Genomic DNA, 24,404 nt, shown 5'->3' with positions numbered 1-24,404 from the left:
GTGAACCTTTTCCTTGGAACAACACTGTGGAAGGCAAGTTTGATTCATCTGCTGTTGGCGACGGCGACGACGACGAGCAACTTCAATGCTATCTGAGCTGTCATATTGGTGGCCTGCATCAGAATCACCACTGAGAAAGAAGATGATATCGTTGCTGTCGCCAAGAAGGTCCTTAGCTCAATGCTTCAGGCGATTGAGGATATCATCGATTACTACTGGGCGAAGAAAGGTAAGTCTCCTTTGCGTACTAGACCAGCCATTGATTAATCTATAGAAAGGGAAGAAAATGCTCTTGTCGATGTGGCAAGCTGATAGCTACAAGGCTGACTTTGACAGGCTTCCTAGAGAACCTTAATTCCAGCAGTTCAAGACTAATGGAGAAGGCCAACATAGGAAGTTTCCATGAGCTTCGATCAGTGAACATCAAAGCATCAGAAGGTAATGGCCTGTCAATCTAGGAGTGGATCTATATGGCTAACTTTATTGCTAGGAATCGACAAGTTAAAACAGCTGCAGCTGGACCAGATGAAGATCGTGAGGGATCAAAGAAGACTCGCAGATGCCCAGTCAGAGATGAACGAATCCGGGCGCAAAATGGCAGCTGAACAACAAAGACTCGCTTCAGCCAACGAGCGAAACGCTATCACTAATCAACAAAACGCTGCAGCCAATATGGCAAACGCTGTAATCGCCTCTGATGCCATGAACGCGTTCATGAGGCTATCAGAGGAGTACCTCACTAACCTGTCTGCATTGAACGGTTCGTACTCATCTCTTTATCACCGTTAAAATGTCGACTGACATATATGAATGACAGAGCAAAAGAGACAAAACGCAAAGCTTGCAGTCAAGAACACGCGTCTGCATACCCAACTCGAAGCGGAACAATCTCGCAGTCGAGACCGGAAACCTTGGGTCGGTCCAGCACGCATATCACAAGCTCAGCTTCTGCGTATTCTCAACATAAACTTGGACTTCGACCTCTCTGCCGTTGACAAAGTCGATATGGCGGAGATATCAGACTCAGCTGCCCTTGTGAACCGTCGCGATCAGGGGAGGGCAGAGAATTTGGTTGAGAACGCACAGTTCAAGCAGTGGGTCGTAAGAACGAGCTCGACTGAACTGCTGGTTCACGGACACATGAAGCCAAGTCGAACGAGTGTCACGGCTTTGTCGTTATTCAGTGCAGCTATTGTGCGAAATATGCGCCAGGTCGATCGTTTCTGTGCCGTTGCGTTCTTTTGTGGTCAGCATACTGATCTGGATGACCCTCTAACAGGTGGAATTGGGCCCATCAAAAGTCTCACCACTCAGCTTCTCCGTCAGCATGGCTTCGATGACGCTGATCTTGATAAAGTCGCCCAAGAGGTGAATCTTCCTCTTTTAAAGAGTGGAGTTGAGGACATTGAGCAACTCTGCCAGCTGTTCGCTGTCCTCGTTCGTCGCTTACGCAACAATATTACACTCTTTTGTGTGATCGACAGTGTAAATGTCTATGAAGATAAAGACATTTTGCAAGACAAGTATGTGGAGAAAGTACTCTTTGAGATCCTACAGTTGACGGGCGACACAAGGGTCAAGACACATATCAAGTTTCTTTTTCACGAGTCCCACAGACACGAACACAATCTGGAAAGCGTTCAAAGAGAAGGATATACTTTCTATGCATGAGCCAGGTCGCTTGAGTTTGGATAAGCATTTTAGTGATAGTCGTTTTGCAAAGCAGACCAAAGAGGCTATGGAGCCGTCTTAAGCCATCAAATTAAACCAGAATTATATTAACTGACCGTTCTAAACTTGTAAGCTTAAAACTACTTTCAACACTCCTAACTAGTTCAGGGACCTAGACTAACTATAGGGCTGCCGCTGGCCGGGTTAAAGGTCTGCCAAGACATGCATACAGAGACGCCCGCAGCTTCTCGTGGATTCACAAATCCCTGGACAACAGGTTCACTGCTGGGAGGTGGAGGCGGAGATGCAAATTCCATTGCCGTGCCCTGAGAGTCAACGTGGGGCCCAACCTGGACTCCGTGAGGCCACTGGAAGATATTGTTCTTATCCCAGTATGCCTTGATGCTCTGCAATTCCTCTCGATTAACACCATAGTATGCCTTTTCGTACGTGTCTTCGTCGAGTGTTGCATCCGGGAAGTTGACATACACACCAAGACCGTCCATAGAATATTTCCTCAACGCCTCATTGAAACCAGCAAGGACTTGTCTCATCCTCGTCTCTAACCACTTATCCTTCCACTCGATCATGATATATGTGTGATAGTCGCATCCACGCCAAGGATAGGCAGAGTCGTGGGGGCCCTTTTCGCTGGATTTGCCGCCGGAATGAATCCAAGAAACTCTGATTGAGCCTTCTTCGCCTTTGAACTCTGCTTTGAAAGCTACCAGCTTTTCTTTCAGAGTCTTAATTATCTTGGAAATATTATCTTTGACGCTTGTCTTTGTGAAAGAGAAGGAAGTGTAGATCCTGAACATCGCATTCGAAGGTAAAGCCTTCTGGGTTTCTTCTGACCACTGAGCTACGAGAGTCTCGTGAAGAAAAAGCGTCGAATTCTCCGGCAGAGTTCGATCTTTGAGCTGTTCTGCTAGTGATTTGTCTCCCGCACCAACCTTCCCGCAATTTCCGAGACGTTCATCGACCTCTTTGTCAAAGTCTTTCTCTAGTCCATTATAGTAGACCAAAAATCGGACAGAAGGATCTTCGCGGGAATCTTTGAGGTCCATCAGCCAACTGCTGTCAATCGTCATGTCGTTGGTCCAGCCAGCAGTATAGAACTTTATCATCGCTTCTGTAAAAGCCACCTGGCGCTCAGGGCAATGAGGGGGTGCCCAGGTATAAACCCCAGCAACCACAAAGTCGTGATGCAGCTTTTGAACCTTCATCTTGAGCTGGGTGACTACCCCGAAATTATTGCCGCCAGCACCACAAAGAGCCCAGAAGAGTCTTTTCTTTTCGGGGTCACTGTCTCCGGGGCTGACTTGGATGATTCCATGGTCTGGAGTGACAATACGAGCCTCAAGAAGTGTGTCACTTCCCAAACCGAAGCTTCGAGTAAAGGGCGCGAGACCTCCACCCAGAGTGAAACCGCTGACTCCGACACTAGGACAACGGCCTCCATTAATGACAAATTTATCATGATGGTCGTTGATCAGTTCGTGATAAGCATGAGCCCAAAGTGCGCCTGAATCCATCGTGATGGTCATGTTGTCAATGTCGAGGTCGACGCGTTTCATATTAACCAGATCAATCGAGATGCCGTTATTGATAGAAGAGAACCCGGCGTATGAGTGGCCTCCATTCTTGATTCGTATAGGTAAGCCTACCCTCTTAGCTCGCTGGACGATGATGCGAACATGGGATTCATGCTCAGGTTGGATGACACATCCTGGTCTGTCGAAGCGGTAGAGGAGGTTCGCGTTTGCGACAGATTTCTCGTACTCGAGATCTCCAGGAGTGTAAACTGGGATCTTCTTCCCTCTGAAGAATCCCACTTGTTCCATGCAAAGCTCGAGGAGACGGACCTGTCTCTCTTTCTCCTCCTTCGTCAGCTGAGGTAGTCCAGATCTTCCAGTGGCCATTGTGTCTAGCTGTAGTGCGAAACGCTTGAGAGAAAGATGTGCTTGAAAAGTTATTCTAGATTGAGATGAAATGTCAATGGGCTGTTTTGTCTAGCTCCTCGGATTGAATATAATTAGAAGATGAGCTTTTATAGATGATTCGGTAGGCCGAGTAGCGCTCTGCAGGCATGCCCAACGCTAACCGCCTCGTGAGCTACACAAAGATTCGTATATATCACATTCCATCACATATATCACAATCAATGTCTCAGCATCTGTCCATACGAACGACACTATGTAGCCGCTCTTGCGAGGGTTTGTCTATGCAGAATCTTGGCTCCAGGCGCTAGTGAATACGGGCAGATCAATAGTCTGGTCTAGACGACTGATGATCATCGCCATCTTTCCAACAGACCAATAGGAGTAGTATGATGAGTTTCGGAGGGGTCCGCTCAGCCAGCCCAGTTTGGACTGTTGCAACAACCCCTCATTTTTCAGCTAGCCACAATCAATTATAATCACCATACAGAACTTAGCTTCCAGAAAGGGCCGGTCCGTAGTGTACCGAACGACCTCTGTTTTTGTGGACCTTGAATTATTTACTTTCATCGTCACACTTATAACCATTCTACTTGGTTTAATTACTATTTCTTGTAGGTCAGGTATCTGTATAGAGTTAAGGTTGGGGAGATGACCTTCAGATCACAAAGGTTATTCAGTAAAATCCTCTAAGTTTCTGTGAGTACAACCTCAATAGTCGCTGAATAAATACTTGAGTTCACCCTCTTGTACTTTTTCTTTTTTCATCTTTCCGCCATTTGTTCGATCTTTGTTTCAACAAGCTCAGCACACACAGGAAAGTCGCAGCACCCGCCGTCAAGTCGCTCCCATCCTCAGATACTATCTCCACGATGGAGTCTCAGCCTCCTCCCACCATGGTATTCTTCGATCTTGACAACACGTTATTCAATCATAAACACTCTCTTTACTCTGCCATATCCGCCGTACAACGTATATCCCCGCTTCTTCATGAGATCCCATTGAAGGTGCTTGCCGAGAAGTACAACGAAGCACTTAATCATGTTTACGACAAATATCTCCGAAATGAGGTGGCACACGAAGACCAAGATGCGGAGAAAGTCAAGCTCTTTTTCAAGAGTCTAGACCTTGAAGGACCGGACTCCCAACAAATTGAGCACTTTTGGAATGTGTACAAAACGGCATACAGAAAGAATCGAAGTGCTATGCCAGGAAGCATCCAGACCCTGAGAAGGCTTCGGGATAATGGATATCGTACTGCTATTATCACGAACGGCCCGACCGGAAGCCAGATAGAAAAGGCTAAAGCCATTGGTGTCTTCGATCTCGTTGAACGCGTCATTACATCACAAGAAGTTGGCCATCCCAAGCCTGAGGTTAGGATCTTCCAGTATGCTTTGGAAAAGCTGGAGGTGCAACCATATTGCGCGTACATGATTGGTGATTCTGTGGAAGCTGATATCAAGGGCGCTGTCAATGCGAAAATAACGCCTATTCTGTACTCGCCTTCTTCCAATACCTCATTGGAAGTGCTGTGTGTAAAGATTATTCCGGTCATCCGTCAGTTCGACCAGCTACCCATGGCTTTGGAGCTTCGACCTCTTGACCTGAGCCTAGCGGTGTCGGCAGCGCAGACCGGTTTGCAGCGGGCCTAGTTAGGAAATATTACACTCTATATCAAATAGTTTTCTTCATAGCTGGAGGTAGTGGTGAGATTAATTAGCCAGTTAAAGGCCGTCAGACTACTATCTGATAGGCTGAAGTATGCTAGACATCCGAGGGAGGCAGTGATCAGTACTGGATGGGTTTCTTCATTTTCTTACTTCCTGGCTATATAGCACTATCGGTATTTATATATAATGATTATAATTTTTAGTTCTATCCCTATGATAATACAAACTACTTTATCACTTATACCAGTCCTGACATTTTCATAACGCCATTTCTCAAGGCCACATCCCAGAAGATCAGAACTTATTCACCTAGACCGTGTGATAAGGAATGATGTTGCATGTATTTCCAGAAACGGAAGGACAGTAGTAAATAACTGCCTAGTAAGAGTTTTAGCTCTGGTTTCTTAATGTTGATAAATATTCGTTAGATTCTGGCGAACCCACATTATTCCGGATGTAGCTGTTCCAAGCACAACCACTGCAGCAGTCCAAGTTAGAAGCCGGCACTGAGTTTCCAATAGTGCCATCCGGCTAACACGCCGAGGCAACGGAGGCTAGACATGCCGAAATAACGGCCACAAAGAGAGAAGTGAAGCGCATTGTTGGTGGTAGATGAAGAGAAAGGAAGAGAGGAAGGCAGAGTTTGAATCTCGTGGACGTGAATGGAAGGAAGACTTGCGCAATACTTAAAAGAGATGATGCGAGTAGTGAGTAAAGTGACAGGAGTGATATATATACCTCAATCAGCAATGGGGATCGACATGTTTGAGTTGTTAGTTGTCTATATGATGCGCCTTGCTGAACTCTTTTTACTGCTCGTATTAACGATGGCTGGTGCACCAATGTAACCTTCACGGCTCCGCGGACGAGGTCGACCCACCCAGGCTCCGGCAACTCATTATGTTGTTCAGTGACTGGACCTGATACAGCTCTCCCTTACCTATTTAGAAATCCCGATGAGTGTTGTTCCGGGCCAGATTTGTAGTTAACAACTAGGTGGACCAAAATAACGACTGTTTAGTTTATTATAGTGAAAGAATTATAAATAATTTAGTATGAGATTGTCATACGGCGCAGGTAGCTATCAGAATGTGATGAGCCAAATGACAAGATGGAGATAACTGGCATCAATGGTCTCGGATAACTATGGTGATATTGGATTTACCCAAAGTTACATGGCCCGGCACCCAGGAGCCGAGTACAATGTGACGACGAGGGAAAGACAAATGATGGAACAACATCAAGTAGCCTGGAACAGCTGGTCATGGTTGAACAACAGGGTTGAAATGCCGCTTCGGCTCTTTGCGGGCCGTGCTAGCCGACAAAGTTTTCGTATATAAACATCGGCTTTGCAACCGAGTAGGACCAAGTCAACTAAGTCCAATCAATTTTGGCCAGTGGGGAAGCAACGAGAGAGGGACTACTATTACATTCGAGGTCTAGCCCTTGCCTACCCACTATCCAAGAATGGTCACACCGCTACATGTTGAATCCATTTGCCTGTAGCAGGGAGTCAACTGAATCGGTGATATCCCGTAGCGCAAAGTCAGTTCGGTTGCCCGCCATCGAAGGGTTAATCTTGTTGTCATAGAACAACACGCTCGAATAAATGCGATCGCCAATCTCCCGCGCAGTAGTCTGACTAATAGCCACCGAGGGAGGTTCCAACTTCCTGTCCATGCTCTCTATAAAGCCCAAGAACTTGGCAGTTTCCCAACCATCCATGGAGTTGAACACAGAGACCCCAGTTGTGTTCTTAGCAAGGATGTCTTCTGCCATCAGCAAAACCTTTCCGCCGTACTTATGAGGCAGGGTTAGGGAACCTCCACCGGAGAAATTGTGATAGTTTGTCTGCGGGATAACAACCGGTGAGCTATTACCACTGTAAATAGTGAACCTGACGAGCTGATGGTTGGTATTGTCGCTGGCGATGAGATTATCGCCGACGCGCACCACTCCTCCAAACCCAAAAGGGCGTGGAGCAGTGGTTGGTTCGCGGACGTAGAAAGGGGAGACTTTATCCTTGCAGTCAATGTGAAGGATACTGGATGGATAACCACCATTAACATAAAGGTCTCCAGAAAGGCCATTATCAATGTCAATAAACGCCCCGTACTGGCCCTTGGTGGTAGTCGTCAGGTTAATCTGCTTGACTGCAAAAGTATTCAGATCGATCTTGACGACAAAGTTATCGCCGCTCACGTCGTTTCCCCCACTTAGGAAGAATTCGTCAGCCTGCACGACAGCAGACAGAACGTCATTAGTGGAGTCGATAACAGTTCCGGAAAGTCTTTTGTCTAAAGCTTCCAAGCCGCTGTGGCTTATTCCGGGGAGAGAAATAACCCGCTGGATTGATGAGCTGTAGGGGTCCCAGACGACGATACTCGCGTTGTAGATCGAGCTGTGATGCAAAACGGTTAGATTAACCTAGAGCTGATCGTTTAACGTTATGGGACAACATGCCTGAGGTACAGAACACATCGCTGATCATCCCACCTATAGAAAGATGGGTAGAGCTGGAACTCATTGCGAAACAGGATATCTCCAGAAATTGGCGGGCACCTCGAAGTTGCGTGCTTGGAAGCAGAGGCTGTTAAGATCCAGGAGGCAACCAAGGAGATAAGTAAACTATACTTCATAATGACTTATTTTGTTCAGCGGCGCTTCAAAACTGTATAGTGCAGGTGCAAGATGTGTTTATAACGTTTTAAAATTTAGACCTTGCCTACAGAGTAGAAGAAGTAGTAATTATATATGTTGAGCGCATAACTTTCACGGAAAGTCCGGAATGCCGAACTTTAAACGTGCGTCACCGAAATTAATTACCAGACCCCCCCTGCTTAATATACTATCTGCCAAATGAGAATGCCGAAACTCTATTACCTACAGAAATTATTGCACTCAGAAGGTATAGTGACAACTTCAATTAGCGGTAAAGAATACGGGTTTGGTGCTCCCTTAGGCATTGATGAAAGAGTCTGCCCTACCGCTATAACAGAGACATGCGATAATTATCCTGCTAACGGAACGGAATAAGAATAGTTATAGTATTACAAATGCCTGGCCACTAATACCGCTGTTTTTAATGCCAAGGGAAGTATTTATCAGTCCATGTATAGAATACGGCTTCCAATTCCCAATCCATGGCTACTTGCAACCTGCTCGTAGGTAGGGGTAGGTATGTAACTCTGCCTAAAGTGAAACTCTCTTACTCTCTAGCAAGACAACAGCAGGGGCACCTTGGCGTGCAAAATCCTTAAATAGGTGCTGTTAAGAGCACCGGAAGGGGAGGACGCAACCATGGACTTAATACAATGGCCATAAATACGTCTCCGTGTTCACTCCTTCAAGCAGCTACAGATACTTTATAAACTGCTGCATATCATCCACATCCTCCAGCTCCCAGCACCGTTGGCTCACTGCTTCAGCGTCGCGAATCGAAACACTCTTACATCCATCAATGAACTTCTCCTGCAGCTTCGCGTCGCTAAGAGGATCTGCGCGACTGCCAACTGCATGCTCGACGTACTTTGTGAACACCTCTCCGTCTTCAAGAGCAACAGTGACCCTTGCCGAGTCTGCTGCGATGCTCGTATCGATCTTTGCTGTGGTGCGGTCGCGAATGGCAATGACAGCGGGCTCGAGTACAATATTGTCTTCGTAATCTGACGGTGTGACTCTGCCGAGGAGGAGACCGCATGCGCCACTATGGTAGACGCTGAACTTTGCCTCCAGGCCATCCTTTGGAGTCTTCTTCCCGGCGGGTTCTAGGACAAGGAGGTGGACTTGTGCCGCGACAGACTCGATCTGCGCTGGGCTGTGTCCCTCCATCGCCAGTGCTGCGTGCAATTATATGCAAGCGTCGATGACAGGGTGGATCACAATCCCGCACGGGAAAGGTTTGAAGCTATTCCTCAGAATCTCCCAGCGGCCGGTACTTTGACCAGCTAAGCCATCCTCATTCTCTGTACCGAGCCAAAGATCCAGGTTCTGGAGCACGTCTGGCTTGTTGGTGCCAACGACGGTAGCCCAGCCACGTTTCGCTTCCAGTGCACCTTGACTGCTAGTGTAGCCTCCTTCAGCCATGACAGCAGCTAGCAGGCCGTTTTGAGCAGAGCGACCGACGTGGAATGATTTGCAGTATGAACCGAACATCTCTCGAAGGCCGGTGACTTGGGTTGCTGCGAGACCGATTGCATGGGTGGTCTTTGTTGGAGATAGCCCTAGGATCTTTGAAACGGCAACTGTCGCTCCAATTGATCCGACGGTTGAGGTAATATGCATTGAGGGTTGTAAGTCGGTAAAATAGACCTACGGATGCATGCACACTTACCAGCCAACATCATAGTGTTCCGGCCAGACAGCGAGTCCAGCCTTGCATTCGGCTTCTATACCAGCCACTAGAGCGGTGATGAACCGCTTCCCTGAGATACCCCCTCTCCACTCGGCAGCAGCAAGAAGAGCGCTCGCAACTGGTCCTGTCGGATGAATGATGCTTCTGCTCACGATATACCAATTAAGGTCACCGACAGGTCCTGGCGTCTGGTAAGCAACCACCGCACAATTGGAGGAGAATAGATAACGGGCAGTCTAACGGCCATCAGGTGGATGATCGAGACAACAATGCGGTATTGTATCGACAATGGCTTCCACCGACAAGCCACCAACCTCCCTCCAACCCTCGATGAGAGACGGAAACAGATCTTCTGGACGGCATACATGTTGGAGAGATCAGTCGCTCGGACCATGGGTCGATCTCACTCTATTTCCGATAGAGATATTGACGTCCCGCTCCCAGCAAACATCGACGATGAACCGGATACTGATGAAGCCATTATCACAGCCATTGCTCAGTCAAACCAACACCCTTCTCAGATCACCGCACTGACGCCAGCTATTCGCATCTTCCGGCTACAACAGATAGACTCCAAGATTTCACATACGGTATGTCGTGTGGATAGGGATGTTTCCGTGATAAAACCGCACAAGGTGGCTCGCCTTCGACAAGCTTTGGAAGAATGGAAGGCTGGAATTCCTCAGACTGACCCTGAGAACAAGCCGCATCCTCACCTAACGACTGATTACCATATGATCCAATACCATAAAGCCATCATACTCTTGAACCTTTCCTTCTTACCCACCCTCACGCCACAGAACCCGACTTTTCACGAGATCGTCCACTCTGCCGGACAAGTCTGCTTCCTGTCGAAACGCCTCCATGACCAGCAGACGTACATCTCCTTCTCTTTGCTCTCGCTACATGCCAACTCTGTCGCCGGCTTGGTCATGGCCTACTACTTCTGCCTAGACTCGTCAATATTCAGTCCCAAGTTCAGCAGCAGCGTGCGAGCGTGTAGCACGATGCTGTACATCATTTCCGAGCGATGGCCCAGAGCCGTTCAGGCTCGAAAGGCGTTCAATCGTCTTGTCGCTGCTACAATAGAAAGTGACCACGAAACAAACAACGGTCTTTTGAGGTCTAAGGATAATTTGCATGTGTCGCGGGACGGTTTTCAGCCTGGCTTTATGGCAGACGAGCCAGGTCATCTAGAGGTTTGGAATAGCTTTGAGTCAATACTTGGGGATCATCAGATTGATGTGGGAAATTGGATGCATGATAGCATCTTTGACACGATGGGCACATCTCAGCCAATGGATTGGACGGAGTAGGTAAGCCGCAAATATAGTCGTGCAATTACAATATTTGCTACACTATATAGTTAATGGCTATATGGCTACGTCTTGCCACACATATTTTATGACGCCTAGATTACGTCCCCATGGAGGGAACTCTGAGGAGAAGAGTGTAATAAGAGATGGCTGGGTTTACCAAGGGGTAAAAGCTCGGCAAAGTCTACCATCCTGTCGCTGGACCCAATCCTCACTACCAACACATTGAGGACACCACAAGAGGCCTTCAGGATCATACCTCTCCTTGATATCACGAAGCCGTGCGTAGTTTGGTCCCCAGAAAGACCACTGCCAGTCAGGCTCGATCGAGTTTGCCTTATTTCTAACAGTCAGCCAAGCGTGTCAAGAGTGATCATAGAGTGCCATCTTACCTCGTTCAAGTAGACTCCTTGGGCAAGATCCAATTCCCTCAGCAATGTGAGTTTTCTATATGTCACATCGTGAATAATATTTCTGACTGCAGTGTCGTTTGTAGAGTCAGTCCAGCTTTGACCTGTGATTAGATGGACGGTAGCGTTTCGCCAGGAAGGATGTAAAGCGTTGTTGACGGGCTTGGGACTGATGGTGAGGGTGCCAGATATAGAGAGGTTTGGCAAGCCATTCTAAAGATCTGTTAGCGCTTTGAAAGGGGCAGGAGCATGAAGATGTCTGTACCGATGGTGCTTTCTTAGTAGGACTAATCTTCTTATATACAGCTGCAAACTCTTCTGTCTTTTCCGTCACAGTCTGTCGTGAGATCAATCGAGAAGCCCTAATGTCATAGCCTGCGCTGACCGTCCCAATGTCTGGCAAAACCTTGAGCAGTTCCTGCCAAGTGCTAACTGGAATCTTAGTCAAAGACCAAGTAACGGTACTATTAGATACTTCAAGCAATTTTCTGAATGGTTCAAGGGCATTATCGTAAGTCTTGTTAGAAATGTCAAATCCCATAAACGATCCACTGAAAGTCAACACCTCAGCTTCAGGAGGACCTGTCACGGTATAGTAGCCATGGATACCAGCATCTTGAATCGCAGGGAAGAGCGCATGTACATCTGCAATGACTTTGTAGAACTGGTCTTCCGAAGTTTGGTTCTTGGCTCTGATGTCGAAGCCGCCGATGACCACTTTCGGTGCGGGATAAGCCATGACAGTTAGCTTTGTAATGACACCGAATGTGCCACCGCCACCACCGCGAATAGCCCAATAAAGATCCTGGTTCTGGCACTGATTGGCAATCAGGACTTTGCCTGCCGGGGTGACAATCTCTGCCTCAAGAATATTATCCGCTCCTTGGCCATATTTTCCTGTTGCAAATCCATGACCGCCTCCAGTGGCCCAGCCGACAACACCGACATCCTGTAGCAAAGGTCAGTCTATCAAAGGCACGAAGAACTAGGGGTGAGACTCACATTGCTGGTACCGCCAACCGCCAAAGCATTCTGTGCTGCCAGAGCTTCGTTCATCTCTCCATCTTGAACCCCTGCACCAACAGTGGCTGCCATACGAGGGCTTGACATGTCCTTAGCGTTGGGGCAAGTAAGGTTACAATCTTCCCGTAGCTCGATACTCTTCATGTTATGGGTCCAGATTCTGAGAAAGGTGTTAGCATTGATTCAAGCAGTGTAGAATGACAGCTTCACTCACGACAGACTACTACTTCCCAAGTTTCTAAAATACGTTAGCGGGCGTTCATACATAAAAACCGACATGAGTCCTGTTTTACCTCCCGTTACCAGCATGGCCCGTATTCTTGATGACCAATCGTATGTTGTGTTCAGCAGCAAACGCCAATGCTGCAACAACATGGTCTATCGTGGTAGCGTTCACAACGTAAGCAGGAAGCGCTCCCTTTGAACAACCTCGTTTGCCAGCCTCGTGGTCGCCGTAGATGCTTGTTCCGTTCTCATAGACTGGAGTGCAGCCAACATTGGCCCATTCGGTGTGAAGACTGGCAGGATCGCTAGAGTGGAACTTTGACACGGGCCATTTCTCAATGACCTCATCACAGGCTTCGCGGTTGTAGCTAGGGTGTGACTTGTAGCAAACAGCACCTGGCGGGATATATCTGATCAGATGTCCGTCAACCGTGGAGTTTAATGAGTTCCAGGTTTTTGTAGAGGGCCAACAAGAATCGTGAATTGTCTAAGAAACTGTTAGAGAGCGGCCATGTCATGTGTAAAGTAACTTACACAACGGCATTGGTCCTTTGCAAGGGCAGCGGTAACAAATGATCCCACTACGGCAAGCGTAGGGAGGTAGAACTTCGATAAGAGGCGCATCTTAGGTTTCTTTGGGCAGCGTGTATAGGGGTGTAATGAAAGGTATCCTAAAAGAAGTGTGACTCCCATTATATATCAACGGAAAGATTATCCCTGAGGTCATTATGCTTGACGTTATGGTACATAATACGCGGAAGAGCCAATGCGAAAATTGGATAGATACGAAAATCCCCATAGAAAATACGAAAAATAACTGTATTTGGCTAGCATGGCCTCACCGCTGACGTTGCCCACGGTTTTAGCATTTCGGGCTGTGGAACTTCTGCCATGTAATACGCGTATAAGATGATCGGGAATCACTAATGGCGGCAACACGTAATCAATCCACAGCCAAAGCGCAAGCTGATTTCAAGGCTGTTGTATTTCCCAAGACACAATCCCCCCTGCATAACATCATATCGGCAAATTCAGTAGAACTCCAAATAATAGTGATCATCATTAAACTTCATGAAGTGGTACGGGGCTCATGGAAAGTTTATGCAGGGTTCTACGTGGTATGACAGGCTCTAGGCCAAGTGTCCGAAACGAGTTATGCTTTTCGCCATAGCGTTGAGACAAACATCCCCTTAAGACGCCGTTCAATAGCAAATCATTTTATAAGGGAAAGAAAATAGAAAGATGCCCCCACTCCAAGAGTATGATTACCATTAGATACACGTAGTCCGCCTGCGGTCACATCATAGTGGCCAAACTAGATCCACCGTTAAAAGTATCCAAACAACCCAGCAATCATCACCACAAGCAAAGGAGGAAACACCCAATGCTGCGTCTCTCCACCTCCAATGATGATTCGGCTCACAAATCCATCAGTAATTGGCATAGCCAGCGCTGCGCTCAAGGCCTTGGCCATCAGCTTCTCATCTCCCGTGGTCCAGATGAGTGAAATCAATGCGCCGACAGTGATGTTGCGAATGCCCCAAATCCTCATGAGCGCGAGACTGAACTTTTTTGCCAAAGGTTCAGCTGGAACGGGAAATTCGAGGCGTTGAAGATGGTCGTTTGGGCGGAAGGTGGCGTTGAGACCGAGACCGACTATCATGGGGCCTAGGCCGAGACTGCCATTGAAGATGACTGGGTGGGGCATTGTGATGTTGGGTGATTGAATGTGCAGTAGGCAGTGTGTAGTAAGGCTGGAGCAGTAGGGTGTGATTGAAGTTCAGTCTCTAAAGTGAGAGGAATATTTTATAATGGAAACTTGTGAGAACTGTGATGAAATGGTATTATTATCAGGAAGGCTTCAGCCAGTTCTTATATACAATTTCGACGTACTGTATCTACTGTCAATTTTCAAATACTTTACTGATTTATAAGTCAATCCTAGCTAATGCAGGCTCGCGGCAGTGCTCGTCATCAAGTAAGATCTTAGTCTCGATAAAAGTTGCTTGCTGTGGGGCATATGTGGCTTCTGCAGTTGATCGGCCAATCATATCTCAGCGCAGTTTGTCCAAATTCCGTGCTGATCAATTACTGATCTCGCGTTTCGGCTTCGGCTTCAGACGATAAATATTTCTACTTAACTCCATATCTACTGCTATTTGCAATATCGTGTCACTATCACCAACGGCTGTAAGACTATTTCTCTCTTAAATAATCTTATGTAAGAAAAGGTTGCGGCGGTATTATGCATGTTCTTGTTTACTATGCCGTCTTCTTGATATGGCAGTTGGAAGAATCCATCAACTAAACCTACCAATGTGGGCTACCATCACCTTGATGGGACGCCATCTTACCGTCGTTTGAGATATCAATATTGATTTCGTGGTCGATATCAGTTGGTACCCCCCACTGCATTCTTCTTTGATCCAACAGCAATTGTCCATCAGGAGAACACCTCACCTACGCATTATCAGAATCAACAGTTGCAGACATTTCACAATGCCAAGCTGTCTTATCAACATCTCATACACTAAGCCCTTTGCTCTCAAAGGTAGTCCTGAAATTCTTACTGGGAAATTGAACGTAGACAGCCGAAATCAGTAGCCCTCCAAGTTTCAAGATGTCATGTTGACGTGGCATGACGTTATTGATAGAAACCCTGGTACAGCAACAATAAAAGCACGAAAGTTAGTTACAAATGTGTGCCGACACTTCAGAAGATTGTAGGGTTAGCTTTGGTCGGAATGTACCTCAAATACTAGGTCGGATGGCGATTGAGGTTCGATATAGACGCAGATGAAATAGAATACAATAAGAGTTCGTCCAAGAGGGGAAGGCCACGTGGAGACAGGCTCTTTTCGAATCTACTGCTCAGTACATGTTTTACTGATATTGGAGCATAAATAGTATAAATTACTTCTCAAAAGCCTCATAAATGGCCCTTCCATAAGCCTCAGCCCGATCACTACTAACAAGCCCACCACCCATCTTATTCATGGCATACGCAATCGTCATACGCTTGTCCAGATCCATAATAATAGTCGAGCCTCCCCAACCGCCCCAGAAACAGACATTACCCTCTGGGATCCAGGGAAGGGCCGGAGAAGGCGTGAGTCCATATCCAATACCAAGTCTGAATGGTAACCCAAGGACCAAGTCTTTTCCAGCAGACTGCTCCTGAAAGATCAACTTGATTGTCTCCTCTGATAGAAGCTTCTTGCCTCGGGTTGAGCCTCCTAAGGTGATTGCGGAGAGTATACGGGCTAACGACCGGGAGTTGGCATGGCCGTTCACAGCGCCTAGTTCAGCTTGTCTCCAAGGCCCGGTGTTCACAGAGTTTGGGTCAAGGGGCGGGTTGAGAAGTGTTTTGGCCTGGACAGATCCTTCTTCAAACTCTGGTGTGATTCCTGTAAAGTCCGGAGGAATGATTGGCGAAATGCGATCCCAGGTTTGCTCCGCCGCGCCAATCTGAAAGTCTGCATCCAAAACACCTGCAATCTCAGTATCTACAAACTCGCGCAGCGATTTTCCAGAAACGCGCTTGATGAGTTCTCCAAGCAAATGCCCTGAGCACAAAGCTTGATATCCAGAAGCCGTTCCGGGAGTCCACCACGGAGCTTGCCGCGCCAACATCGCAGTCGTCTTCTCAACATCATACATGTCTTCAGTCGACAGCGGCTCTTCCCAACCCGAGACACCAGAGGTATGACCCAGCAAATGCCTGACAAGAACGCCCTGCTTGCCGTTCTGCTCAAACTCAGGCCAGTAGTGTGAGACGCGCTCGTTGACATCGATCAATCCCCTGTCGACGAGGATGAGAACTGCAAGACTGGTGATTGTCTTTGTGCAGGAAAAGACATTGACAATAGTGTTTTCTTCCCATGGCTTGGTTCGCTTCTCGTCTGCGTATCCACCCCAGATATCCACCACTTCTTTGCCATCGATGTCTATGGTGATTGAGGCACCAATCTCTTCGCCTGACTCGATGTACTTCTCAAGAAGAGCGCGAACCCCGTGAAATTTGGGGTCACAGGTGCCGTGAATCTCAGTCATCTTTGCTGTGCAATGGCGTCCAAGTTGTGAAAGAGTTTGGGATCTTTGTCGATATCGTCTTCATTACTTATGCCCTTGGCGGTGGCTTTATACCTGTAGCACTTTGAGCTAGCGGTCAACATGCCGAGGCATCTTGATACCGTTGTCCCGCGGTTTATGGGGAAGCTAGTCGAGAACGCGGGGTACACCAGGCTAATTGTGGATGTGTTGTTTCTAGTTGATTCATTTTGGTCAAGTGGGCTGCGATCTGATGGGTCCACACACGAACAACCATATGCTTTGCCCTCATATTGTTGTATGTTTGCAGCCTAGTACCAAGCCAACATTGCGTTTAGGGCAGTTTGCCAATGATATCTAAGGTGGCAATAAATAGTTATATTTAAAAGAAGGATAAAGAACCCCACATGTAACTGTAGGGTCTCTCTGTTATGCATAAGGCCGGGACTCTAAACTGATATGATCATGCCATGGCGCTGTTCACTGGTATCCAATCACTTAAGCTCATGAATTGCAGTGCATGCCTTGCATATCGATCAAGGATCGAGACTGTTTGGAGAAACTGTCTTGTTTTGGCTAGCCTCAACTTGACAAGCCTCCCATTAACCTGGTCTAGCTCTCGCTTGGCTTATAAACGATCAGTAACATGTCACGTCATTTAATTCAGCTGTGAAATGATAAAATGCTTGATCGAACGACGCTTTAGCTACAGAATTGATTCAAGCTGCTTTAGAAGAATGAGATATCTCCGATTGACTCGAGTCAAACACCAGGGTCCTTGAGAACCAGAGACAGCCTTTCTCTGTGAGCTTCGATTGGCGGCCCTCGGTATTGGATCATCCTTCCCTTGTAGGCTGAAGTACCGACGAGGATCACAGGGTCTCCGCGCAGAACTACAAGCTAATTAAGAGTGAAATTGAACTTATGCAGATGTAGAGAGGAAAATGCATTCAGTTCACATCTCGTTTGGTGAATGTCAGATGAGTCTCGGAGCCAGAGACTGATACGCGAGGATATGCCGATCTGATTGACATGCAGATCGCGTGCCATGCGCTAACGGACTCTCGGGGAATAAGATATCTGGCAAGGCTAACGCCTTTGTTCAGGCACCCGAATCCATGTCAGCAAGATTGAATGACTGCCTTGTTTCTGAGTGAGGTGGGGTCAAACATACGTTTCTAGGTGGCTGAATAACGCTCCGAAGCATCCGAAACCCAACATGATTCGCCATAAACAATCCAACGCGCGAATAGCAGTCCATCAGCTGAATGTCTTGTGATCTAATAAAGTACCTATAATATGCGGGGAGACGCCTCACTCTAATCCAACCTGTCAATGATGCCACTTTTCCACCTTTCATCTAGCCTCAACGTCTTTTTCCCACTTACAACAAACCTAGTATAACAGCCATGGCGAAGACAAAATCCAGAATTCAACCGTTCTTAGAGGCTGTTCGTAATGCCAGACAACTCATCTTCACCGTCATCGTCATCGCCATTTTCGCCATTGCGTGGTTGGTCCAGGGTGGTTCGATTGACATGCCAGAATGGACCAAAGACATGCGACATCTCGAGGGGGACGACTGGACGAAATATGCGGTGATAATCATTGTCGCTGTTTGTGTAGTTTTTGCGCTCATGATGGCGACGGGGATAGCGTTATTGAGATCGGATAGTGCTCATGGGTATTCCTGATTTTCGGGATCCACGGAGGTACGCCATTTAGTAAGAAAGTGATGGTGCAAGACAGATAACTGATTTTTGCAGACTTGGAGACCTTTCTGACGATCATGAAAATAAATGAAGATCTGATTGATGACGCAATGATAGAGATGGATATACAGCGAGCGAAGCGTTTATGTAATCCGGAGATTTCTTTGAGCTGGGATTCGGAGTTGAACTGCGCCGCTGCGGTAATGATAATGAGATCCCCGTATTTAGAGTATTTATATGCCGTCATTGGCTATAAATAATGGAGCTTAGGTCAACTACTGTTTGTAGGGGAAGCGATGTTAATAATTGAATTATATTTTCTGGCAAAACTTTCTGTTTGTATGCATCTCCATTCGAAGCAAAAGCAGAGCCTTAGATCTTTATAGCTAAAGTTATCTCCGCAATAATAACCACTGTACCTAATTACCTGCATCTTTGTAGTAATTTGAAACTGCCACGCCCGCAGGCAGGTCAGGCTCCATTGACAAGACGTAGATCCTTGAGCTACGTCCTGGGGTCCTCTCTCTGATCTTCTAAACCTCGGCTCGTTCCAGGACTCCATCTACTATACACTAAGGCAATTGTATTTCGGACGTTAATGTTGCTTTGTAGACTTACCCGCTTATGACAAAATGGTTCTCTAAGCGCGGAGGTATTCTGTTATCCTGATCTTGTTCCCTTATCCGTCATCGCACAATAAACTGGTACTCGACGCCGATCACTCGCCATTCCTTAAAATCCATCAGCCTCCGTGGAAACATGTTCCTAACTACCTATGCCTATTTAACTCCAGGTCTGAAACCAGATGCGATATTTATGCGACATTTTTTAACTACCTTCTGGTCGTGGATCGCAAAACCTACAACGTGTCAGCTGAGAACATATATGCTCAAAATGCCAGGGAAACAGATTCTCATCTGTCAGAACTTACATTCCAAGTCGCGATCCACAACCTTAATGGCCATCGTAAAGTCGATCCTATAATGTCTTTTCCCAACCTTTTGTTGATTCCTATTAACAACAGGCTCAATTGGGGCTAACTGATCTCGAAGAGAAGAGAAGTCTACCTCGATTTCGCCAACATACTCCGCACCTTTCAAGATACAGTTAGACATGTCTTCCATCAAGATTCTCAGGCTGACCTTGGTTATTGGGATGAGTTCTTCTATAGTGCGATCTTGTCGCACGGTCTGACACGTAGAGTATCTCTTTGCAGATAAAGGGGCGGACAGGCCAGACGTCGAATGTATGACTGCAGGTGAAGGGCTCACACTGCCATACTGATGGAACTCTTTCTCCCTGTGTTTAAGTTAGTTCTCTAAGGCATTAAAAGTCTCAAGATAAAGACTTACTAGCTTCAAAACCCAATCGATCGTTTGCTTAATGTATGGCATCCCATCATGACGGTCATAGGACGGCTTCAGACCTGCGTGCTCAGGGTACTGTCCGAAAGGCTCAGTTCGCAATATGCCATAACTTGAACGAGCTATTCTCTCCGGCCCGTTCGCCTTGTTCAGAGCTCTGAGGACAGCTCCTGATGCTACCGCATTGATGATTGAAGTTCTGTATATCGGAGATTAGTAAGTGGCGTAAAAGAACTTGCGTTTAGAAAACAAACCCTTGCTGAGGTTCCATCAATGTGACGCGGCAACTATGTTCCCGACTGTATTCCTCCAAGGACTCTTGTAACATCTGGCTGAGTGAGATTGAGGTTCCAAATCCTCCAATGAGAACAACTTTCTGCAATATCCTACGTCAGAGTGAACGGCCTGTTTGACCAGAAGTAACTTACCCCAACGGTGTATCCTTTGCCCCTTGCTTCGTCGAGTTGGCTCTTCACAATCTCAACTATAGGATGTAGATGTTTGAAAAAGATGTCTCGAATCTTGAGTCTATCGCCATCAGGTTAAGAAATTAGTTCTTCGTTGGGTTTTTGAACTGAACTTACCTCGGAATGTAAATGCATTCATTTCTGAAACCCTTGGCAGGGTTATCACGAAGTCCTCTTATATAAATCTCCTTCCTCGACGTTTGCTGGTTATAGTCAAAGCCCCGCTTGATCCTCTTTTCGAATTCTTCGAATGTTATTCTCTCAATGATTCCATGAATGGTCTCGATGCCATCGTTGAGGTACGTTTCCTCAGCTAGGAGATCTTTGAGATAGTCCCGAAAACCTTCATTCAGATAACTAGATCCATGCAGGCCACCTTTTCAAGCAACAATTAGCTATAGATGCCGCCCATTGCTATCGTACAACATACCTCCAGGAGCCACTATCTCGGTCTCTAGCCTCAATGGCTCCTCCCTGCTGACTCGATATGTGTTCGCATCGACAGTTCCGCCACCTTAGTCATGTTGTTAGATGGAGAGGAGCAATTGGGGTCAAGTCGTACCTGCATCCAGCAGAACAAAGCAATCGCCAGCCTAGTGAATGATATTAGAAGCGTATCGTGATAAGTGTCAAGGGAGAAGTTTGTACTTTTATTTCAGCCGAAGTGGAAAGCATGTGTGCAGCAGCTGCCTCCGGCTCCGACACGATGAAGAGGTTGTCAATGCTCTTGTTCTGCAAATCGGCCCTTGTAAAGTTGGCTCGTTTCATAGCAACTGCTAGGCATGCCTGCATATCTCGGCATGCTTTCTGCGTCCAGATAGCAGGAACACAAAGTATCATTTCTTTCTCGTAACTGTCATCGAAGCCCTGACGACGCAACTGGGACCGAGTATGCTCCAAAAGGTAGGTAAGAAAATCAGCGATGACGTGAAGAGGCCCTTGGATTACATTTTTTCTTTTGAGTGTATTGATAGTCTGTCTTACATCTCGCCTTACCGACTCGGTCATCTCACTGTTATCAAGTAAGAGCTTAAATCGTGACAAAGGCTGGTTGGTGGTGTTAGAGTGTGTAGATGGACGATTCCAGACTTCATGTACTCGGTAACCCCATCGAAATTCCTCTGGCGTGTCTGAGAGCATGGAGATATCGCCGTCTTCATCAGGTACAGGTACCTCAACGCTATCACCGTTTTCCAAATCTTCCTCGGGATTATCAAGATTAAAGTGGTCGCGAAAGTGTCGGTCCAAGGGATATATCACCTCGGTGGGAACCTCCATACCCATTGGATCATTATAGTGGTAGTTGTAGTTCTCGGGGTAGTTTCCAATCGAACGAATGGACCTCGAGTCGACAGAATCTGATGGACATCCTTGGGGTACGTCGACGTAGGAAACTGCTGAGTAAGTGGTACCAAAGTCTACCGCAATGATGAGGTGTTTTGGGAAGGGATCTCCACGGTCCTCATCTAGCAGGTCAAGGTTGATTGGTTCCAGTCTAACATGGTCCTCCTCAAGTTGATGTTGGTGATTGGGTGCATTTTCTCGACCTAGAGTCACAGTCGATGACCTGGAGAACGACATGATATAAGCGTGGATAGCCAAGTGAACAATTCGCGCATAGTAGGCCAGGAAGCCACGTATTTAATCTCCTTATTGCTGCAGCTGAGCCCCACGATTCGATAGCGAACCATCTCTCTAGGCAGCAAGGCAGAAACGTAGCTGTTATGGGAGCGCGTAGATCTCGTGTTGGCCAATAGTAACGCGTTGTTGGTTCGATGAATATGCAGTATGGCACAGTCGAGCCAATACATTTGAACAATGAAAGTTTCACCTGTGCGCAGCCTGCATAGGAGGCGACAGGGGTCGAACCAAGATCAGAGTTCTGCCTAGGAATTTATTCTTCGCTCGAGCGGCTCCGAAAGCCCCCAGCTTCTCCCCAAGCAACTGCATCATGGCAAGAAAGAATAATCGAAAATCCAGGCTGTCTGCCAGGTCGAAGCCGACAAAGCGTATCTTCTGGAGCACAAACGATCGACTTCAACTTCTAGCATACCTGAACTGGTGCGTGCAATACTGTGTAAAGTTCGAGGTCACGGCTCCCGGTTATCTAGAAAAGGTGACGGGAAAGCACTTCTCGAAAGAGCGCATCCGACAAAAGTTATACCAGGAATGGCAAACTTATGGAACATGCAAAAAGTTCAATGAGCTATTTGAGCTGGGTACAGCAGGTCTATGGCCTCTTGTAGGCGAGGAGCAGGAGAATTTCAACAAAATAATCACCAGCATGAAGCCTGCCCAAGAAGCGCGTTGCACACGAAGCAGATCTTTGGGTCTTGCTGCACAATCGGGTACTATGTCAGCACCTCGTTCAATTTATTCAATCAGCAGCTCCAGAGAACCCAATCAAGTGTCTACTCCACAGGCTGGCAACTCAAACGTGGTACCAGAACGTCCAAAACAAAAGGTTAGAGACTGGATCTGAGGAAAAGTGGACCTAAACTAATATATCTATAGACCAAAGCAAAGTCCTCTTTGGGGCCAACAAGGATGGCCTCAAACAACGACCTTAGTGAAGATGAGCTCATAAGAGACAATAACACAGATAGGGTTAAAAGCGAGGACGAATCTGAACTAAGCACAATTGCCTCGCCAGAACTCTTAGATATTGAACTTCAGCTCGCCCCTGCTATCCCCGACTCCCAGGAAGATACTATGACTGTTATCTCGCACGCACGGTCGAACTCCTCCATGGATGTAAGGTTAAGCCAGTCAGAGGTAGATCTCCTCAAACAAAAGAGCTATTCTGTCACTCTGGAAAACCGAATATCTGAGCTCAAAAGAAGAAACGACGACTTAGAACATTGCATTAGCCTTGCTAGCTCAGCCCATGGTAATCATGGGGAGGAAACTCGGCTTCGAGAGGTTATATCTAGTTTAAAAAATAAGCTTGACCGAGAGCAACTTCTTACGAAGAACTACAGGGAACTGGAAGCAGACAGGCTTGGATTTCTCAATACCTCTCTCCGGGCAGAGTATGGAAATATGCACTCAAACATCCGGGACACGTCTTCAATGATTTGTCATCTGAGTTTGGACGACACCCTCCCTGAACAGCGAACGGGCTTTGCTCACCTGGCAAACAATTGGGCTAGACGCATAGGCGGACACGACCTAGGCTCTCTTCTCGGCCACTGTGAGTCAGAACAGATCCCGAAGAGATTCATTTTGGCCTCTCTGCTGGCGGCAGGCATCTTCGAACTCGTTCTCGAAGAGGTATTTCCAGCCTTCCTGGCTGCTGACTCGCCACTCCTAGACCAGTACAGAAAACATATCGAAACTCAAAGTAAGCATACCGTTCTCTTCACACTTAACCTTGCTTGTTGCCTAGAGACCCAGCTAACAAGGCCAGGTGGACGGAACGCACTCCAACGGCTCGATGTTATTTCTATAAAGTCCCTCGTATCAGACAAGGATGTTAAAAAGGGGATTATTTCAGAAAGGTCCAACAGGCTTTCCAGCTTGATGCTGCAAAATTTAAGCTGCTTTTTGCCCCTGGAAAGTCGGGACATAACCCAACGTTCACCTCATAACGAACTAGAGACGGAGACTATTAGTGACATGAGAAGTACTTTGCATCATGCGTTGAAAGTCAAGATTGAGCTTATGCTGTCTGTGAAACGGCTTAAATATCTCTTCTTCAGGCCGGGTACACTATTCGACGCAAGGAAAATGGAGGTCGTTAAATCCCAAGCTGGAGACGCTGCACTTTTGGGTCAGGAGGTTAAGATCTGCCTATTACCCGCTCTTTTTACTATTCCTGAGGCAGGCAATGAGACTGGAGTTGAGGAGGAGTCAAGTTTCAAGGCAAACTACAGTAAGGCTTTGGCAGAAGTAACAGACGAGGATCTCGAGTCTCTTGTTCTTGTGGAAAAGGCAATTGTGTTTCTTTAGATATAAGATTAGAAAGTGACTTATGCGTATTTTATTATCGCTAATAGAATGTGTACTTGGAATATATGCTACCAATACACTAAAGAGCGTCGACTTGGAAAGGTTCTAACTTTATCAACGCAGTAACATCAGGCTAAGTAATTAATTAGAAATACAAATGCATAGGAGTCAGAACAGCAGATCCATGACTCGTTAGTATCTGTAACGCATCGTGCCGATTGCCGGTTCTTAGCCTTGGCCCGCCATAC

General features: G+C 46.9%; 11 protein-coding genes across 12 annotated transcripts; 5 read left to right on the top strand and 6 right to left on the bottom strand.

Moving 5' to 3' along the window:
* Nucleotides 1–180: 180 nt before the first annotated feature.
* FOXG_20414 (uncharacterized protein) lies at nucleotides 181–1,998 on the top strand (the record flags this gene model as incomplete). The annotated part of the gene is made up of 5 exons (XM_018400697.1): nucleotides 181–229; nucleotides 337–438; nucleotides 491–760; nucleotides 818–1,799; nucleotides 1,882–1,998. The coding sequence occupies 4 exons, from the start codon at nucleotides 181–183 to the stop codon at nucleotides 1,669–1,671; spliced, it is 1,275 nt and encodes a 424-aa protein (XP_018248891.1). The 3' UTR covers nucleotides 1,672–1,799; nucleotides 1,882–1,998.
* FOXG_10961 (uncharacterized protein) lies at nucleotides 1,737–3,718 on the bottom strand. The gene has a single exon (XM_018390431.1). It carries the CDS (start codon nucleotides 3,591–3,593, stop codon nucleotides 1,836–1,838), a length of 1,758 nt encoding a protein of 585 aa, XP_018248890.1. The 5' UTR covers nucleotides 3,594–3,718; the 3' UTR covers nucleotides 1,737–1,835.
* A 395-nt stretch (nucleotides 3,719–4,113) lies between these two features.
* FOXG_10960 (uncharacterized protein) lies at nucleotides 4,114–5,325 on the top strand. The gene has a single exon (XM_018390430.1). The coding sequence runs from the start codon at nucleotides 4,484–4,486 to the stop codon at nucleotides 5,264–5,266; it is 783 nt and encodes a 260-aa protein (XP_018248889.1). The 5' UTR covers nucleotides 4,114–4,483; the 3' UTR covers nucleotides 5,267–5,325.
* Nucleotides 5,326–6,763: 1,438 nt separating this feature from the next.
* Nucleotides 6,764–9,568, bottom strand: FOXG_10959 (uncharacterized protein; the record flags this gene model as incomplete). Its single annotated transcript, XM_018390429.1, has 5 exons — nucleotides 6,764–7,685; nucleotides 7,781–7,874; nucleotides 8,172–8,273; nucleotides 8,737–9,123; nucleotides 9,223–9,568. 5 exons carry the CDS (start codon nucleotides 9,566–9,568, stop codon nucleotides 6,764–6,766), a joined length of 1,851 nt encoding a protein of 616 aa, XP_018248888.1.
* Nucleotides 9,569–9,907: 339 nt separating this feature from the next.
* On the top strand, nucleotides 9,908–10,954 carry FOXG_10958 (uncharacterized protein; the record flags this gene model as incomplete). The annotated part of the gene is made up of 1 exon (XM_018390428.1): nucleotides 9,908–10,954. One exon carries the CDS (start codon nucleotides 9,908–9,910, stop codon nucleotides 10,952–10,954), a length of 1,047 nt encoding a protein of 348 aa, XP_018248887.1.
* Nucleotides 10,955–11,110: 156 nt separating this feature from the next.
* Nucleotides 11,111–13,236, bottom strand: FOXG_10957 (uncharacterized protein; the record flags this gene model as incomplete). The annotated part of the gene is made up of 7 exons (XM_018390427.1): nucleotides 11,111–11,290; nucleotides 11,347–11,577; nucleotides 11,630–12,313; nucleotides 12,367–12,547; nucleotides 12,602–12,625; nucleotides 12,681–13,099; nucleotides 13,147–13,236. The coding sequence occupies 7 exons, from the start codon at nucleotides 13,234–13,236 to the stop codon at nucleotides 11,111–11,113; spliced, it is 1,809 nt and encodes a 602-aa protein (XP_018248886.1).
* Nucleotides 13,237–13,939: 703 nt separating this feature from the next.
* Nucleotides 13,940–14,320, bottom strand: FOXG_10956 (uncharacterized protein; the record flags this gene model as incomplete). The annotated part of the gene is made up of 1 exon (XM_018390426.1): nucleotides 13,940–14,320. One exon carries the CDS (start codon nucleotides 14,318–14,320, stop codon nucleotides 13,940–13,942), a length of 381 nt encoding a protein of 126 aa, XP_018248885.1.
* Nucleotides 14,321–15,442: 1,122 nt separating this feature from the next.
* On the bottom strand, nucleotides 15,443–16,824 carry FOXG_10955 (beta-lactamase). Its single transcript, XM_018390425.1, has one exon. The coding sequence runs from the start codon at nucleotides 16,663–16,665 to the stop codon at nucleotides 15,526–15,528; it is 1,140 nt and encodes a 379-aa protein (XP_018248884.1). The 5' UTR covers nucleotides 16,666–16,824; the 3' UTR covers nucleotides 15,443–15,525.
* Nucleotides 16,825–17,944: 1,120 nt separating this feature from the next.
* Nucleotides 17,945–18,795, top strand: FOXG_20413 (uncharacterized protein). Its single transcript, XM_018400696.1, has 2 exons — nucleotides 17,945–18,374; nucleotides 18,429–18,795. Exon 1 carries the CDS (start codon nucleotides 18,072–18,074, stop codon nucleotides 18,354–18,356), a length of 285 nt encoding a protein of 94 aa, XP_018248883.1. The 5' UTR covers nucleotides 17,945–18,071; the 3' UTR covers nucleotides 18,357–18,374; nucleotides 18,429–18,795.
* On the bottom strand, nucleotides 18,669–21,808 carry FOXG_10954 (uncharacterized protein). Its single transcript, XM_018390424.1, has 10 exons — nucleotides 20,854–21,808; nucleotides 20,768–20,798; nucleotides 20,636–20,719; nucleotides 20,323–20,581; nucleotides 20,167–20,266; nucleotides 19,993–20,114; nucleotides 19,727–19,937; nucleotides 19,517–19,673; nucleotides 19,306–19,467; nucleotides 18,669–19,233 (listed from the first exon to the last, which is right to left on the bottom strand). The coding sequence occupies exons 1-10, from the start codon at nucleotides 21,784–21,786 to the stop codon at nucleotides 19,154–19,156; spliced, it is 2,139 nt and encodes a 712-aa protein (XP_018248882.1). The 5' UTR covers nucleotides 21,787–21,808; the 3' UTR covers nucleotides 18,669–19,153.
* A 315-nt stretch (nucleotides 21,809–22,123) lies between these two features.
* On the top strand, nucleotides 22,124–24,243 carry FOXG_20412 (uncharacterized protein). Of its 2 annotated transcripts, XM_018400695.1 has the most exons (4): nucleotides 22,140–22,669; nucleotides 22,720–23,398; nucleotides 23,519–23,548; nucleotides 23,615–24,220. In XM_018400695.1, exons 1-4 carry the CDS (start codon nucleotides 22,157–22,159, stop codon nucleotides 24,154–24,156), a joined length of 1,764 nt encoding a protein of 587 aa, XP_018248881.1. In that variant the 5' UTR covers nucleotides 22,140–22,156; the 3' UTR covers nucleotides 24,157–24,220. The 2 variants fall into 2 exon arrangements, with proteins under 2 accessions (XP_018248880.1, XP_018248881.1); XM_018400694.1 differs by having other exon boundaries at nucleotides 22,124–22,669; nucleotides 22,720–23,548; nucleotides 23,615–24,243.
* The last annotated feature ends 161 nt before the right edge of the window (nucleotides 24,244–24,404 follow it).

The sequence above is a fragment of the Fusarium oxysporum genome, chromosome 1 (assembly GCF_000149955.1).
Source record: "Fusarium oxysporum f. sp. lycopersici 4287 chromosome 1, whole genome shotgun sequence".
In the NCBI taxonomy this organism is placed as follows: domain Eukaryota; kingdom Fungi; phylum Ascomycota; class Sordariomycetes; order Hypocreales; family Nectriaceae; genus Fusarium; species Fusarium oxysporum.
The sequence above is the reverse complement of the archived record's forward strand: the minus strand, read 5'-3'. Positions and strand labels throughout refer to the sequence as shown.

Bases quoted from the DNA above. Each gene is read 5' to 3' on its own strand.
- FOXG_10961 (XM_018390431.1), bottom strand. From the start codon at position 3,593: ATGGCCACTGGAAGATCTGGACTACCTCAGCTGACGAAGGAGGAGAAA.
- FOXG_10960 (XM_018390430.1), top strand. From the start codon at position 4,484: ATGGAGTCTCAGCCTCCTCCCACCATGGTATTCTTCGATCTTGACAAC.
- FOXG_10955 (XM_018390425.1), bottom strand. From the start codon at position 16,665: ATGACTGAGATTCACGGCACCTGTGACCCCAAATTTCACGGGGTTCGC.
- FOXG_20413 (XM_018400696.1), top strand. From the start codon at position 18,072: ATGGCGAAGACAAAATCCAGAATTCAACCGTTCTTAGAGGCTGTTCGT.
- FOXG_10954 (XM_018390424.1), bottom strand. From the start codon at position 21,786: ATGTCGTTCTCCAGGTCATCGACTGTGACTCTAGGTCGAGAAAATGCA. The intron at 20,115-20,166 runs GTAAGTTACTTC...AGGATATTGCAG, and splicing joins GCAAAGGATACACCGTTGGG to AAAGTTGTTCTCATTGGAGG. The intron at 19,234-19,305 runs GTAAGTTCTGAC...GACACGTTGTAG, and splicing joins TGTGGATCGCGACTTGGAAT to GTTTTGCGATCCACGACCAG.
- FOXG_20412 (XM_018400694.1), top strand. From the start codon at position 22,157: ATGGCAAGAAAGAATAATCGAAAATCCAGGCTGTCTGCCAGGTCGAAG. The intron at 22,670-22,719 runs GTTAGAGACTGG...ATATATCTATAG, and splicing joins CAGAACGTCCAAAACAAAAG to ACCAAAGCAAAGTCCTCTTT. The intron at 23,549-23,614 runs GTAAGCATACCG...TAACAAGGCCAG, and splicing joins AAAACATATCGAAACTCAAA to GTGGACGGAACGCACTCCAA.